Genomic DNA, 16,709 nt, shown 5'->3' on the forward strand with positions numbered 1-16,709 from the left:
GATAAACCACAGTGAGGTGCCCCTGTGTGGGGTGGAGTCCCTGCTTTCTCCTTCCTTGGCGTTTGTGTGCACCAAGCCCCTTTTCTTTGCCACTCATCAGTGCTGAGCCAGGGCTGGCGCGGGCCCAGCCGAGCTCTGGCGCCCACCTTCCCTGGTCGTGTTTCGTCGTCATTAGTAAGAAAGTGCTCTGGTCTCCACATCCATGTGGGACCTGCCTGGCTTCAAGGTTTCATAGAGGTGTCTGTGCTCCATGTGTGGGAGGGATGGACTTGCCGCCTCCTAACCCCGAGCCCCCCAAAGCCCCTCATAGCTTCTTTTCTTTGGCTTCTTTTGTCTGTGGGCACTGGGGGGCCAAGATGGCTGGGGCCCTTGGGGCCTGGGTCACACAGAGGGGTGGGGCAGAGGAAGCTGGGAGGTAGTGGCCCTGTCCTGCTCTCAGCTCACACGGAGCTCCTGGCTTGCCAGTCTTGTCCCCACCCGGCCTTAGAGCCTCCTCGAGCAGTCCTCCTACCCCTCACCTACTCCTGTGGAGCCAGGGCTGAGGCAGAATGTTCTCTTACTCCTGGCTGGGCCGTCAGGGTCTGCTGGCAAAGGCCGCACTGGTCTCCACTTGTCTCGAAACTTTCCCACACATCGGAGACACAATGTGCCGTTTACACTTCGCATTATGTGCGTGGAAATAGTTCTCACTTCCCAACTCCAGAGACAGGTCAAGGCTGGAGACCTGGAGATACTCCAGAGAAGCCGAGGACAGGAAAGGGTTTGGCTTTGAGTGTGGGCGGCCCCAGCCCCCTGCCTCTTCTCCCCCGCTCAGCCCTCAAGGGCAAACGTGTGTGTTGGTTCCCGGAAGCCCTCAGCCCAACCCCTCTGCCCCCAGGTTCCCGCTGCAGCAGGAGAGTGGGCAGACCGTGGAGTGCACGGTGGCCCAGTACTTCAAGGACAGGCACAAGCTGGTGCTGCGGTACCCTCACCTCCCGTGTTTACAAGTCGGACAGGAGCAGAAACACACCTACCTTCCCCTGGAGGCAAGTGACCGCCCATGGGCCAGGCTGGGGCAGGTGGAAAGCTGGGACCCTGCTGTCTCTGCTGCTGTGGGATGTAGGCGAAGTAGCCTCAGTTTCCCCATGAATAAAATGGTAACTCTGGTAGGAAGTCTGTAAGGGTGAAAGGAGGTAACGTGGGATGATCCCAGCGGGTCCTGGCAGGGAGGGGGGCTCAGGAGCCCGCCCACACCGCCACCCCTTCCTCCGCACCGCCCTTCCTGCTTGCCGCCCCTCCCCCATGCTTCCCACCCTCCGTCCCCGGCCTGTGCCGCCCTCCACTCCCCCCACTGTCCCCTTGCTTCAGGGCTGCTGTGGGGAAGGCCTTGGCCTCCAAGAAGAGCAAACCCTGGGAGAAGAAACACGTGTTGATGCTTCCCGTGTTTTATGTTCTGTCTCAGCCGTGGTTTCTCCGGCATGTAGTTCAGGAGGCAGGCACATCCCTGCTCACACCCACTGGGGTCTAGAGAGAGTCCAGTGGTCCCGAGGCCACGCCACCCTGTGGCCCGCAATTCTCCTGCATGTGCTGGTCTGGGTTTGCTTCTCCTCTGTGGCTTTGAGCTGCTCCCCCAGCCTGACACTCCTGGTAGCTTTCAGGGCTGACCGCCACCACTGAATTTAGAGCGTCTCACCTCAGACACCGGTGACGCGTCTGTGGTCCCTCTGCAGGTCTGTAACATAGTGGCAGGGCAGAGATGTATAAAGAAACTCACCGACAATCAAACCTCGACCATGATCAGAGCAACTGCCCGATCCGCGCCCGATCGGCAAGAAGAGATTAGCAAATTGGTGAGCGGGCGGCCCTGGGGAGGGGCTGCCCCTGGGGTCTGCCCAGGGGGCCCTGCGGCAGGAAGCCATTGCTGCTGTTGGACCCACAGAGGCTTCTAGAAAGAGCAAAGACTGTCTCTGACTCCTTATCTTTTTTCCCTCCCTTCAAGATGCGAAGTGCAAGTTTCAACACAGATCCATATGTTCGTGAGTTTGGGATCATGGTCAAAGATGAAATGACAGATGTGACTGGGCGGGTCCTCCAGCCGCCTTCCATTCTCTACGGGGGCAGGGTACGTATGTAGGGGCGGGGCAGGGCAGGGGCAGGGCGGTGCTGCGGAGGGGGGGGGGGGTGTACTCCAGCATCTGCCCTACTTCAGGCGCTGAATCTTCCCCCGAGGTGAAGGCCAGCTTCTCGCTTGTTGGTCTTAACCTGTAACAGTTACAGGACCACATAAAGGACTGGACTTCCTTTATCCCTTTTAAGAGTTTTTTGAGTATTCTTAATCTTTTCAACGGATGTTATTTTTTCCCTCACTGAAGTTCAGAAGCATCTTTCTGTGTATGGCAGGTCCTCCACTAGTACAGAATTGTTTACCAGAAGCTGGGGCTGTTTTTCTGTCTTTCACCATCTGTCTGTCCTCTGTCCATCACATTCACTGTCCATCCATCTATCCCACCTGCCTTCCGCCCACCCATCATCTGCCCATCAGCCCCCCAAGCACCTGTGGCATGCCAGTGGTTCTAGGCGTGGCAGTGACAGGACAGACAGCACAAAGGTTTAGTCCTTGCCCCAGGGAGTCACCGTCTGGTCAAGGGGACTGACCGTGATAAGGACGGTGACAAAATCCAAGCTCAGAGAAATACGTCTCAAGTTTTGTCCTGACCCCACACTTCTTGCCACTTGCAGAACAAAGCGATTGCCACCCCCGTCCAGGGCGTCTGGGACATGCGGAACAAGCAGTTTCACACGGGCATCGAAATCAAGGTGTGGGCCATCGCCTGCTTTGCCCCCCAGCGCCAGTGCACCGAAGTGCACCTGAAGTAAGCAAGCGGTGTCCAGAGCCCCGGGGCCGGGCGGGTAGGGCAGTGGCCACTCAGCGGCTCACTGTGGTGGCAGGGTTGCTAGCCTTCCTCCATCAGCGGGCACTCAGCTCAGTGGGCGGGCTAGCGAATGAGGGCCACCTGGCAGCAAAACACTGCTCCTGCCTCTGGGACCTGCAGCTGGGGTGAGCGTGGAGAACTGGTGGAGGTTATGTGCTGTGAGTCAGAATTGCCTGTATGGCAAACGGCAAAGGCAACAGACAGCAACAGACGAGTGAGGCCGGGGCTGAGGACAAGCCCGAAAATGAGGAAGCACAGGAGAAAGTGGGAGTCAATGAGCTAAAATTACTTTTAGAAACACTTCAGCTTCATACTTCTGTAAATTCAGTGAGAAGGAGGAAATGAAGGCAGAATGGGGGAGGGGTGGTCGATGGAGACGGGAGGCTGGGGCTGTTGGCCGCCCAGGCAGGAGGAGCAGGTGAGAACTGCTGAGTGTGGCGGGGAGATGGGAGAGGAGCTTGGGTCCCCCTGTTCTCGGCCACATACGACCAGCACCCACCAGGAAGCCTGAGTGGCACAGGGGGGCTGCTTACTCCAGGGAATGCTGAGGCCCCTTGGGAGTTGGCCTGAAGGTCGTAGGTCGGCACGGCCGGAGAGGGAACTGTGGGATCAACCAGACCCAGACGCAGATGCTGGGCGCCTTGAAGCAGCGCCATAAACACGTGGCACTGTCATTGATGCTTTTGTGCCGAACACACCTGAAAGGGAAGCGAACCTGCTCCAGCCTGTCTCGGGGGGAGTGGGGGCCAAGCTGGGCCACCTGTGGATGGGGCTGGCATGGGGAGAGTGTGGTGGGGACGAGCCGGGGCGGGCAGAATTTGTCGGTCTGCGAGAGCAGATGTCTTCCTTGTGCACAGTGTAGGATGTGCTGGCCTTGCCGGCCAGGAGTCCAGGGGCCCTTGGGATCCCACCGCATAGGTCAAGTCTGAGTGCTTGGTGTCTCCTGCCCCCGTTCCTGTCCTTGGCTCTGTCAGGTAGCTCGGAGCTCAGTAGTCCTGAGGCAAATTGTTGTAACACTTTAAACACAGATGCACATGTTTCTTGGACTGCCCTAATGCGTGTACTTGGCCACTTACTGGCTAGGTCCAGCCTGAGTTTCTTTACCTTATTATAGAAGGCAACACTGTGTTCATCTTTCAGCTTAAAATAGAAGCTGTTGATCCCTCTCTCCTCCCTCGTGGTAACTTCAAAAGACCAGTTGGCCTGGCTGCCTGTGTCACTCTAGCTGTGGTTCTCTCCCATGATTATGTCATCGAAATCCACCTCGCAAACGCTGGGGTAACTGGAGAGATACCCCGAAGGGGAGTTAGCGTGCAATTTGAGTCACACTGAAAATGCCTGGCACTCGTGTGCCCAGGGCTGCTGGGCGTGTCCTTCCCACAGTGTGGGGTTTGACTTCATTTCGAAGTCAGGCCCTCCTGAGGGTGACAGCTGCTCGGGGAGGCACTTTAAAAGGACAGTGTCTCCACAACCGTGGCACGCCACAAGCGTTGGCTGCCGGCACGGCAACATGGAGTTGATTCAGTCTTGTTTTCTGGTGACAAACAGTGACTTACAGGTATAAACAAAACAAAATAAAAAAATACCCCTTGCTGTTGAGTAATTCCGACTCGTGGCAACCCCATGAACAAAGTAGAGCTGCCCATAGTGTTCCCTTGGCTGTAATCTTTACAGAACATTGCCAGGCTTTCCTTCCGTGGTGAGTTCAGACCCTAACCCTCTGCCTGCAGGTGTCATTAGCAGGTGTTTGACCACCGTGAGCTGACACATTTTAGGAGATGCTGTTGTGGGTTCTGGCCAGGACTCAGAGGCAGGTTCCGTCCTCGGTCAAGAACGTTTGGGTCTTGGTAGTTGGGTAGCAGTGCCCTTTACCCCTGGCTGGCCTGCAGCTGCGTGTCTTTTTCTGGAATGGCCCTTCTCCTGCAGGTCCTTCACGGAGCAGCTCAGAAAGATCTCAAGAGACGCCGGCATGCCAATCCAGGGCCAGCCGTGCTTCTGCAAGTACGCCCAGGGTGCTGATAGCGTGGAGCCCATGTTCCGGCACCTGAAGAACACGTATGCTGGCCTGCAGCTGGTGGTGGTCATCCTGCCTGGCAAGACTCCTGTCTATGGTAGGCGTGTGGCAATTCTACTGGCTATGTGTGTGGGGGTGCCTTTTATGCCCTTGCCATCCCGAGGAAGGCTCGATGTGTGTCCACTGCCAAGTTGATGCTTAGGGACACCCGGCCCTGGTGCTGCCTAGATGGGGGACATTTGTTCATGCATTTGGGTGCTCCGGGAGGTGCCATTGTCCACTCTAGCCCAAGGTTCACCCTGCATTTGTTGTCTCCGAGGCCGCCTCAGGACTCTCCAGAAGGTCACTGAAGACCTTTAGGCCTTAGGGGTCCATTTACTCAGCTCAAGCTTGTCGGGCCCTGTGATGCTTTCTGGACCCTGGAGGACACGGCACTAATAAGGCACGTCCTGCTTTTGGAAAGCCACAGGACAGCTGGGGGGCCCATAGATGCGGTGTAATGTGGGGTGTGTGCTATCTGAGCCCTGGGCAAAGCTCAGAGAGCCCAGTGCTTCCTTTGCAGGGGTGTGGGTGGAGCCCCGTATTGCACAGGTGCCAGAGGGTGAGGGCAGCAGTGAGACTCTGCCTGCGTCCTGGGGCGGGTTCCTTCATGCCTGCGTAGAGGCGTCCGCCCCCCAAGTCACACCTCCAGAGAAAAGAACAGAACTAGAAAGTGCCCATCGGCATGTCCATCCTGTCCATGTGCCTGCCACTCACCCTGTGTCCAGAGGGCTGCCGGGCCTGACTCACCAGTAGCTTCATGAAAGGACCTGAGGAGAGGATGTGAGCCTAGGCAGCTCCTTGATGTCAGACTTGCGTTTGGCAAGGACCCCAAGGGAGCAGGACTTTTCTTTTCAACTACTCACACATTTGCTTGCCCCTGAGTCTTGTGATAGTAGGTGTCATTCCCAACTAAGGAGGGCCAAGCCCTGGACAAACCAGGCTCTGCCCACTGGGCCCTCTGCCTGGGATTAGCCAGCTAAACGGCCTTCATGCATCAATTGGAGGGATGCCGTGTCCCCGCCAGTTCCCTCACACAGTGGGGTGGGGTGCAGGGGACTTAGCCATGGTGGGCCTCGGACCCAGATGCCCCAATGCCCCCTCTTGCCAAATAGCTCTCTTTCGTAGCCTCTGGTTCTAGGTTGGGTCAGGCAGAAGGAGGACTCAGTGAAGCCACCACGGTCACGCGTCTGGGCACCTCTCTGTTCTGTGGGCACGGGGCTGGCGACAGCGTGCTGTGAAGGAGCGGGGAGAGGGTGCCAGCCCAGGGCTGAGCGTATGTACCCTGTGCAGCTGAAGTGAAGCGGGTGGGCGACACGGTGCTGGGGATGGCCACGCAGTGTGTGCAGATGAAGAACGTGCAGAGGACCACGCCGCAGACGCTGTCGAACCTCTGCCTGAAGATCAACGTCAAGTTGGGCGGCGTGAACAACATCCTGCTCCCGCAGGGCAGGTGAGGCGGGCCTGCTGTGCGATCGGTCCCCCCGGGCGCCGGGGGGCACGCTCGCCTCTGCTGGGTACTGTCCGGGACACTGCAGATAAAGAGTAAGGCAGGTGCTGGCTGCTTGTGATGAGTAGGGGACCCGGGGCATCTGTAGGCAGTTGACACATGGCCAGGTGCCAGGGCAGAGATGGGCACAGATGGTAGAGGGCCCAGCCATGCAAGCTTCCTACAAAGGGAGCCTGCTGCAGGGGTGTGGGAGGTGTCCCCAGAGCACTGGGGAGTGAGTGCAGAGAGGTCAAGGCCAGCCTGTGTAGGGCCTGTGGGCGGCTGGAGGGATGGGGCTCCTCCCTCTGCTTGGGGAGGGGCCGCTCGCTGGAGGGTCACATATGCTCTGAGGCTACAGTGGGGACAGGGTGGGCGCAGGATGCTCTGTGCCTCCCATGGGGGAGGTGCTGGTGGCCTGACTGGGTGGGAGCAGGACAGGGTGGGGCCTGGAGTCTGGGTGGTTGGAAGGCAGAGCTGGGGGGTCAGATGGGACTGAGGGTGTGAATGAGAATCAAGCCGGCTCCGAGGTTGTTGGTTTGAGCCACTGGAGAGGCCATGGGGAGCAGGAGCGTGGAGGGAGTCTTCCCATCAGGGCAGGTCCCTTCGCCTCAGCCTGTCTGCCCAGCCATCAATGGTGAGGCGGGCACAAGGGAGTTTGGTACCTAAACCAGGGCAGGCGTGAGCTTCCCTGCCCTCGGGTCGGCTCCTCGGTGTGGCTTGGCTGAGGCACTGGCTTCTCAGAAACAGATGCCCCGGCTGCAGAGCCTCCTCCCGCCCGTGCCCGGTGTGTGGTGCCTTCAGTTTGCCCCTGGGATAGTCAGAGAAGAAGAGCCACATTTCCCCAGCACCACGGGGTGGAACTGGAACCAGCCAGTGGCAGCAGTTACAGGAAGCCAGGTCTTCCAGTAGGAACACCCATACCCTCAGCTGTAGGACAAGGAGCTGGGGCCATGGGACAGGGTGTCATGGCAGGGATCCCTGGATTCAGGCATTCTTGGCCCAAGCCTGAGCGTTGGGCATGACCTCCCGGTGTGGCTCATGGGGCTCAGCTACAGAGGGGGGACCTGCTCACGGTCGGGAAGGACAGCCATCATGGTGGTGATGCTGTCAGCAGCCTTAGCGTTTCCAGCATACCAGGCACTGTGGAATCGTTGGCTTGTGTTTACTTATCTGTCCCCAGAACAACCCCAGGGCTTTCAATGTCCCATTTCCAGAGGGTGTAAGGGAGGCCTGGCAAGCTGCAGGCCGGTCCTCGGCCCCACGCCCGTGCCATGTCCTCCAAAGCAGGGGCCACTGGTAGTCACTTAAAAGGCGAGGAAGGAAATGGTGGGCCAGGCAGCAGTGCCCAGCTGGGGTGGCCTAGCCCCTCCAGGAACATCTGCTGACGTCTGGAGACATCTTTGATTGTCACAGTGAGGGGAGGGGTATCAGTCAGTGGCAGGAGTGTCTGGAGCAAAAAGGTAGGGGTCTAGAATGGTGCCCCCCACACCCCCGAGCCCCAGTCCCCGTCATCGTCAGCGCCTGGCCAGACCTGTGGTGAATATATGACCCTCCCCGCCACCGGACTATTCCGAAGCCTGTTGTAGGCCAGGTATCACTTGGTCTGTGTTTCCGAGTGTGTCCTGAAATGAGAAGGGACCCGCTCGATAAACAAACACAACATCCTTAACGGACAGTTGCTATGGAGTCTGCTCTGACACACCACGCCCGCAGACACATCAGAGTAGAGCTGGGCTCTGCAGGGTTTTCAGTGGCTGTCTCTTTGGAAGTAGATTGCCAGGCCTTTTGTCTAAGGCCTCTCCGGCTAGACTTGAACCCCCAGCCTTTGGGTTAGCAGTCAGTCTTATTAATCAGCTTTACCCCCTGGGCACCTCCTAAAGCCTTACTGTGCCAAAAAGCAGCGGCACTGGAGTTTACCCGTGTCGACGTCCAGCCGTGGCATGGGCCTGAGCCTCTGACACGCTGGCTCCCCTGCCACCCCCACAGGCCTCCTGTGTTCCAGCAGCCTGTCATCTTCCTGGGGGCTGATGTCACCCACCCACCTGCTGGGGATGGCAAGAAGCCTTCGATTGCTGCTGTGAGTGTGCCGCCCTCCTCTGGGACCCTTCGAGATGCGAGTGGGGCTCGTGGCCTAGGGGTGGGCAGGGCCAGGGCATGGTCCTGGGCAGTGTGGGTGCTGGCACTGCCCACCCTTCTGGCCAGGTTTCTTCCCAGGAAGCTTGGGGTTTACCACACTGCAGTTGGTGAGATCAAGGGTGCGTGGGAATTAGGTGTTTGGGCAGTTCGGCTTCGCCACTAAAGTGTCTGCCTTGAGCACCGTGTTTTTTTAAGAGCTGTCAGTGTGGGATCAGACTGACAACAGCAACTCGGGATTAGACAGGAAGGCCGGGGGGCAGTGAGGAAAGGAGGGTGTGTGTGGTGGTGTACTCGAAAGCGGTCATCTGTGTACGTGATTACATGTAGAAATGGTACGTGTAGAAACAGTGGGATTGGCCCAGATATTCTCAACAACAGCAAAATAAAAAGAAAACCCTAAAGGAAAAAAAAAAAACAGATGTGTGAAGAATGGCGCGAGGCATGTCCTCGGAAGCTGCCCAGCTGGGGGTCCTCTCTGCCAAAGCCCCGCCCTGCATCCAGCCCGCTGTGTCAGCTGACAGGCCCTCTGGGAGGTGGCTCTCGCCGTGCCGGGGCCTGGCCTGCAGCTCTGGTGGTCACTGAGCAGCGGCCGTGGTCAGCTGTGTGCCTGCCATTGGGCCGTGTCTTGTGCTCTGCTGTGCTGTGACTACAGACCAGTCAGCGCTGGTGGCCTCCCCTCTCTCTACACGCCCTGTTCAGTCTCCTACACGAAGCTGTTGTCGTTAGCTGTATCTTATTTTACGAAGAGCAAACGGGCTTAAAACTCAGTGCCCTTCCTCATTTTAATTGTGTGAGTTTTATCAAAATGCAGGTGTATCAGCCTTGTAGCTCCACACGTGGCACCATGGGTTCTTTGACTCTGGCTCCTCCCACGTCCCTAGAAAGTGGAGCGTCAGCTCCCCTGCTCAGCATCCACTGAGTACCTCTGGAGGGGACTGTCTTTAAAGGGCCAAAGTGAGCCGTGCACCAGGCTGGATGGGAGTTTTGACTGGCTGCAGAGAGCCAAGGGTCCCTCTGAATTGGGGTGGGCAGGAGATGGCGGGGTCTGTGGCTGAGGCAGCAAGAGGGAGCCAGGGTCTCCAGGGCAAGGCTATACCTGTGGGGGCTGCCAGGAGCAGTGTCTGTGGCTGTTGTGTGTTTGGGGTACGTGTGTGACATACAGTAACTGTTCTGGGAAAGCAGTTAGCCTTAGAAACAAACCCTAGGGAAACTCACCCGTGGGTTTTCTTTGGATTGACGAGGCTGAGCCGTAGACAGTTGCTCGCAGGTTCTGAATAATTGCTTTCATCACGCACCTGGTGAGCTGTTTATTCTTTGGTGTGTATTTGTGAGTGCTACTTCCATACACACACAGTGTAAAGCGGGGGAGTTCCGAGGCAACAAGCCACTGTGAGGTTGCCATGGTGAGGCCCACATTGTGGAGATACCCCCTACCTCTGGCTCCCCCTGGGGGAGGACTATCAGGCCTGTGACGACCCTGCCGCGCTCCCCAGGTCGTGGGCAGCATGGACGCCCACCCCAACCGCTACTGCGCCACCGTCCGCGTGCAGCAGCACCGGCAGGAGATCATCCAGGACCTGGCCGCCATGGTGCGCGAGCTGCTCATCCAGTTCTACAAGTCCACGCGCTTCAAGCCGACCCGCATCATCTTCTACCGTGACGGCGTCTCCGAGGGCCAGTTCCAGCAGGTGCGCCACCCTGCAGCTCTCCCTGTCCCCGGCCTCGGCCTCTGCCACTCACCTGGATGCCTGCGGGCAGCTCACAAGCAAGTGGGGCAGTTTGCCTTCCGCCCACCTCCCCTCGGGTCCAGAGCCCCCCAGTACCCGCCTGTCTCGGACGTGCCTCTTGTGCCAAACCGTCTAGATCTCCTGGTTCTTTGGCGCCCCTGCCCTCTGACCCTGTAGCATGGTCGTCCCTGCTGAGAGGGGCGGGCTGTGCCTTTGTCTCAGCTTCTGCCTGTGAATGTGCTGAGTGCCCTAGAGAATGGCCACAGTGCAGAGCCCTGGACACATTGTAACACAGTATTTAATTAGACACATTGTTAAAACCTTGTAACACAATATTTGATTTAGACACATTGTTAAGACATCATAATGCTGTATTTAATTAGGACAGTCAGGGAACATCTCTGGCTTGTGGTCTCTGTCTAGCCGTTTTCACACTGGGATGTGTTGTTTCACTGATGAAGACAGACAGACAGTGAGAAGGTCACGCTGTCCTCCTTTGTGTCCACTGTGCCTGGCACTTATGTGCCAAGTGCTCTGCAAGGGAGGAGAGTCCCCTGCTCAAAGTGAAAAGACAGGAATCGGAGAGGTTACGTGGTTTTCTCAAAGCCACACAGCTGCCTAGCGCTGGAGCTAGTGTTTGAACAAAGCTTCAGGTCTTGACTCAGTGTTTCTTTCAACTTGATCCTCTTCCTCCTCTCAAGGACAGAAAACAGGCTCAACACATGGCTGTTGAGTTGCTATAGAATTACGTGTCTCCTTCAGTGTCCCACTAACTTGACATGGTCCCCCCGTCTCCTGTAGTTCCCCATTGAGTTGATGTGGTCCCCTGTGTCTCCTGTAGCTCCCCACTGAGTTGGAGTGGTCCCCCCATCTCCTGTAGCTCCCCACTGAGTTGGCATGGTCCATTGTGTCTCCTGCAGTGCCCCATGGCTACTGTGTACAGAGGTGGCATTCATTGAGCACTTAGAACATCCTAGCTATTGTGCTGCGCAGTTCCGTGTGTTTTCCAGTTTGGACCATATAACCATGAAACATGGCTGTTATGAGCTGTCAGGATCACAGAGCCCTGGCTGGGAGCTGCTGTGCCATGGAGACATGTCCACCCTGACCCCGAGTGAGAGGCCTTAGGAGAGAGGCTAAATGGATGAAGAGACAGGCTCAGAAAGGCAAGGTCTGGAAACAGGAGACTTGACCACATGTGTTCGTTAGATGGCATGTGTTGCTGAGGAATTTAAGGTAGCAAGGAGCCCTGGTGGTCAATGGCTGCTAACCGAAGGTTGGAGGTTTGAACCCACCTAGTGGCTCCGTGGGAGAAAGACCTGGCCACCTGCTCCTGTAAAGATCATGGCGTAGGAAGCCCCTGCTCTGTCGCATGGGGTCACTGTGAGTCAGAATTGGCTTGATGACCCCTCATGACAGCAGTAGCAGCACTGTACCAGATAGAAGGTTACCCAACTTTGAGGTAGCCAACATCCTAAAAATATAACCCAAAACCAACCCGTCGCCCTCAAGTCGACTCTGACTTGCAGCAACACCATAGGACACAGGAGAACTGGCCCCACAGTTTCTGAGGCTGTGATATTTACAGAAGCTGACTGCCTTGTCTTTCTCCCTGAGAGTGACAGGTGGCTTCGAACCACTGACCTTTCAGTTAGCAGCCAGCTGCCTAACTACTGCACCACCAGGACTCCTCTCCCTAAAATACAGCACTTCTCAGATCGGTCTTTTCTGCCTTCTTCCTTTGCAGGTTCTCCACCACGAATTGCTGGCCATCCGGGAGGCGTGTATCAAGCTGGAGAAAGACTACCAACCAGGCATTACTTTCATTGTTGTCCAGAAGAGACACCACACCCGGCTCTTCTGCACCGACAAGAATGAGCGGGTGAGTCCTGGGGTCCGTGGCATGGCCAGGGCTGCCAGGCCCACATTGGCACTGCACAGGTCATCAGAGGGGCCCGCTCAGAGAGGCTGCTGGCCACGGTACTGAAGTACCAACCCAGGAGCCTGAGCAGGGCTTCATCAGGTGGGAGAAGGGTCACCGTCGGCCTGGGAAGAGGTTGTGTTTAGTTTAGTTCTTTTTGTTGTTACTGTTGAGGATGCACACAGCAACCCGTTGCCATGGAGTCAATTCCAACTCATAGCAAGCCTATAGGATAGAGTAGAACCATCCCAAGATTTCCAAGGTTATAAATATTTATGGAAGCAGGCCGCCTCATCTTTCTCCCACAGAACAGCTGGTGTATTTGAACCACTGACCTTCTGGTTAGCAAGCAAATGCCTTAAGCACATTGCATCCAGAGTTCTTACACACAACAGAACATACACCAATTCAGTGATTTCTCCACGTACCGTTCAGTGACGATGATGACATTCTTTGAGTTGTGCAACCATGCTCATCTTCCTTTTCTGAGTGCTCCTCCCCTGTTTACACAAACTCCCTGCCCCCTACGGTCCCCATGTAATCAGTGCAGGTGCTGTTGCCAGGTGACCCCATAGTGATAGATCTTAAAAGAGCACTGTGCTCAAGGCAGACATGCTTTACTGGGAAGCTCAAGCACTGGTCAGTTTTCAGAAGACTTCAGGGGTACTTTTGGTTCAGGGTTTAAAGATGATCTCAAGGCAGGAGTTTCATCCTTGGTGAGAGTTCTGATTTGTAAATCCTGTAGGGCAGGTCTAGACACAACATGCCATTTCTCCAAAAGGAGAAGAAGTGATGCCAGTGGGCAGCATGGCCGTAAAGAATTGGGTGGAATGGATTCAAGCTGAGACACACGTGGGGGAGATCAGAGAAGAGAGCCAGTGCCTCTGAGGGGCTGGGAGCCCGAGGAAGGAGGCGGCGAGGCAAGCCCCTTATGCCTCTTACGGGTGTCCCAGGAAGAGAGGAGAAGCAAAGTGTGTAGTTGGAGCGGCTGGGAACTCCATCTGAAGAAGGCGAGGTGTCTGCTGGTTAAAAATGTGTTCTTTATTCCTGATGGGATGAAAACACAAAGCCATTCCTAGGTACATTGTCCTTAAAATGGCAGTAGCTGCCTGAGAAATCAGACATCACCCAGAAAGGAGGGCTGTGGGTCTGTGTGGACACATACTGCCACCACCCCGGAGACCCGGTGAAGGAACACAGCAGCGCCTCTCAAGTCCGTGACAGACGGCATAGAAGTTACGAGCTGATCGTAAGAAAAGAGGATGTCACCATCACAGGACAGCTTCAACAGGAGGACACAGCAGCTCTGAGCGTGGCTGTGCCTAGCAACAGGGCCTGAAATAGAAAATGCAAAAAATATGTATATAAGGCAAAACAGGTGAAGCCAAAACTGACGAAATTCTAAGGAGAAATGGACAAATCCCTCATCACACAGGGTCAGCCCTCGCTGTCCACAGGGTCCAACTTTGCTGATGGAAGGTACTTGAGAGAGAGAACTGAAAAAGGCAGGAAGTGGCCACAGCCATCCCGCAGAGGCTAAGAGGGGCGCCAGGTCCTGTCCAGGAGGATGTGCATGGGCTACATGTAGATCCTATGTCATCTGATGAGGGAATTGAACATCTACAGATTTTCGTATCTGCAGGGATCCTGGAATCCAGTCCCCCACGGATACTGAGGGACGACTGTATATCCAATTATACATTATATAACTAATAGAATAGAAGATAATGAAACTGAGAATGCGATAGAGCAGATTAACAAACTCAAAACCTACTTCTTTGAAAATAGACAAGCCTAGCAGAACTCAACAAGGTAGGGAAAAAAGACAATTGAAAGTGTCTTAGGAATGAGAAGGGAACCACGACTACCATAAAGGTACACATTATTTAAATCATCATGTGACGACTGATAACATGATGGCAATGAATTTGAAAACTTAGTGGAAACGTATTTGTAGACCCTGCTAGTATAGTGGTTAAGTGCTCGACTGGTAACATTTAACAGGCATGTACATTACAAACTTGGGGTGCAGTTTGTGACCCCCCCAGGACCTGCACTGGGAAACCTCACATGCCTGCAGAAGAACATTAATTGCAGCCTTGTTTCTAATAGCAAAAACTAAAAAATACTGAGCTGGATACTCCCAGGAGAATAGATCGCGATGTGTTTGTATGTTGGGATTCTGTGCAGCAATGGAAATTAATAAGCTACATCTATCAAATGTACTTACCAGCCATCCACTGGGAAAAAGGACCTGTCTGTCTCCCTCCCTAAAGATGACAGCCTGGGAGACCCTAGGGGGCAGTTCTACTCTGTCCTCTAGGGGTGCTATGTGTCAGCATCAACCCCACAGCAATGGGTCTGGTTTGGGCTTTGTGTCTGTAAGGATTGTTGTTGTTGTTGTTGTTGTTAAGTGCTGTTGAGTCGGCTTTGACTTATAGCGACCCCATGGACAACAGAACAAAACACTGCCCGGTCCTGTGCCAGCCTCACAATCCTTGCTATACCTGAGCCCATCATTGCAGCCACTGTGTCAGTCCATCTCGATGAGGTCCCTCCACTTTACCAAGTATGCTGTCCTTCTCCAAAGAACAGTCCCTTCTGGTAACATGTCCAAAGTAGGTGAGAGGAATGTTTCCAAAGAGCATTCTGACTGCGCTTCTTCCAGGGCCAAAAAATAAAACAAAACAAAACAAACTTATTGCCATCAAGTTGATTCCACTTATAGCGACCTCCTTTGGGTTTCCAAGGCAGTCAGTCTTCACGGAAGTAGATTGTCCAGTCTTCCTTCCATGGAGTGGCTGGTGGATTTGATTGGTCACATGCTTTAGGCACTATGCCACCAGAGCTCCTTTTTTCCAGGACAAATTTGTTAATTCTTCTGGCAGTCCATGGTACTTTCAGTATTCTTTGCCAACACCACAACTCAAAAGCATCAACTCTTCTTAGGTCTTCCTTATTCCTTGTCCAGTTTTCACATGCATATGAGGCAACTGAAAACACCATGGCTTGGGTTAGGCACACCTTACTCTTCAAAGAGACGTCTTTGCTCTTCAGCACTTTAAAGAGGTCTTTTGCAGCAGGTTTGCCCAGCACAATACATCCTCTGATGTCTTGACTGCTGCTCCCATTGGTGTTGATTGTGAAACGAAGTAATACGAAATCTTTGACAATTTCAGTCTTTTCTCCATTTATCACAATGCTGCTTATTGGTCTAATTGCAAGGATTTTCGCCTTCTCTTTGTTGAGGTATAAGCCATACTGCAGACTGCAGTCTTTAATCTTCATCAGTACGTGCTTCAAGTCATCCTCACTTTCAGCAGGCGAGGTTGTGTCGTTTGCATATCACAGGTTTATAATGAGTCTTCCTCCAATCCTGATGCCACATTCTTCTTCATATAGTCTGACTTCTTGCATTATTTGCTCAGCATACAGATTAACTAAGTATGGTGAACGGATACACACACTCCCTTCCTGATTTTAAACCATGTAATATCCCCTTGTTCTGTTCAAACGACAGCCTCCTGGTCTATGCACAGGTTCCTCATGAGCACAATTAAGTGTTCTGGAATTCCCATTCTTCTCAATGTTACCCATATTTTGTTGTGATCCACACAGTCGAATGCTTTTGCATAGTCAACATCTTTCTGGTTTTCTTTGCTTTGAGCCAAGATCCATCTGACATCAGCAATGATATCCCTTGTTCCACGTCCTCTTCCGAATCCAGCTTGCACTTCTGGCCGTTCCCTGTCAGTATACTGCTGCAACCATTTTTGAATTATCTTCAGCAAGATTTTACTTATGTGTAATTTTAATGATATTGTTTGATAGTTTCCACATTCTATGGGATCGCCTTTCTTTGGAATGAGTACAGATGTGGATCTTCCAGTCAGTTGGCCAGGTAGCTGTCTTCCAAATCTCCTGGCATAGCCAAGTAAGTGCCTCCAGTGGGGCATCCATTTGTTGAAACATCTCAATGGTATTCTGTCAATTCCTGGAGCCCTGTTTTTTGCCAATTCCTTCAGTGCAGCTTTGACTTCTTCCTTCAATTACCATTGGTTCTTGATCATATGCCACCGTCTGAAATGGATGAACATTGACCAGTTCTTTTTGGTACAATGACTCTGTGTATTCCTTCCATCTTCTTTTGATGTTTTCTGCATTATTCAATATTTTGCCCATAGAATCTTTCAATACTGCAACTTAAGGCTTGAATGTTTTCTTCAGTTCTTTCAGCTTGAGAAATGCCAACCGTGTTCTTCCCTTTTGGTTTTCTAACTCCAGGTCTTTGCACATTTCGTTATAGTAATTGACTTTGTCTTCTAGAACTGCTCTTTGAAATCTTTTGTTCAGCTCTTTTATCTTGTCATTCCTTCCCTTTGCTTTAGCTACTCTCCACTCATGGGTACATTTCAGAGTCTTTTCTGACATCCTTCTTGGTCTTTTCTTGCTTTCCTGTCTTTTTTTTTTT

The 16,709-nt window shown here is 53.9% G+C and overlaps 1 protein-coding gene across 1 annotated transcript in view; it reads left to right on the top strand.

Annotated features, from left to right (window-relative positions):
* Positions 1 to 16,709, top strand: part of AGO2 (argonaute RISC catalytic component 2) — a 55,557-nt gene that overhangs the window by 22,011 nt on the left and 16,837 nt on the right. Inside the window, exons 7-15 of the mRNA XM_007940531.2 lie at positions 878 to 1,025; positions 1,710 to 1,829; positions 1,979 to 2,101; positions 2,719 to 2,852; positions 4,839 to 5,023; positions 6,259 to 6,418; positions 8,441 to 8,531; positions 10,084 to 10,278; positions 12,065 to 12,199. Of these exons, the coding sequence (XP_007938722.1) occupies positions 878 to 1,025; positions 1,710 to 1,829; positions 1,979 to 2,101; positions 2,719 to 2,852; positions 4,839 to 5,023; positions 6,259 to 6,418; positions 8,441 to 8,531; positions 10,084 to 10,278; positions 12,065 to 12,199 (1,291 nt within the window). The remainder of the gene's footprint in view (positions 1 to 877; positions 1,026 to 1,709; positions 1,830 to 1,978; positions 2,102 to 2,718; positions 2,853 to 4,838; positions 5,024 to 6,258; positions 6,419 to 8,440; positions 8,532 to 10,083; positions 10,279 to 12,064; positions 12,200 to 16,709) is intronic.

Source organism: Orycteropus afer, unplaced genomic scaffold (assembly GCF_000298275.1).
Source record: "Orycteropus afer afer isolate SDZICR_OR568_19922 unplaced genomic scaffold, OryAfe1.0 scaffold00069, whole genome shotgun sequence".
Lineage (NCBI taxonomy): Eukaryota > Metazoa > Chordata > Mammalia > Tubulidentata > Orycteropodidae > Orycteropus > Orycteropus afer.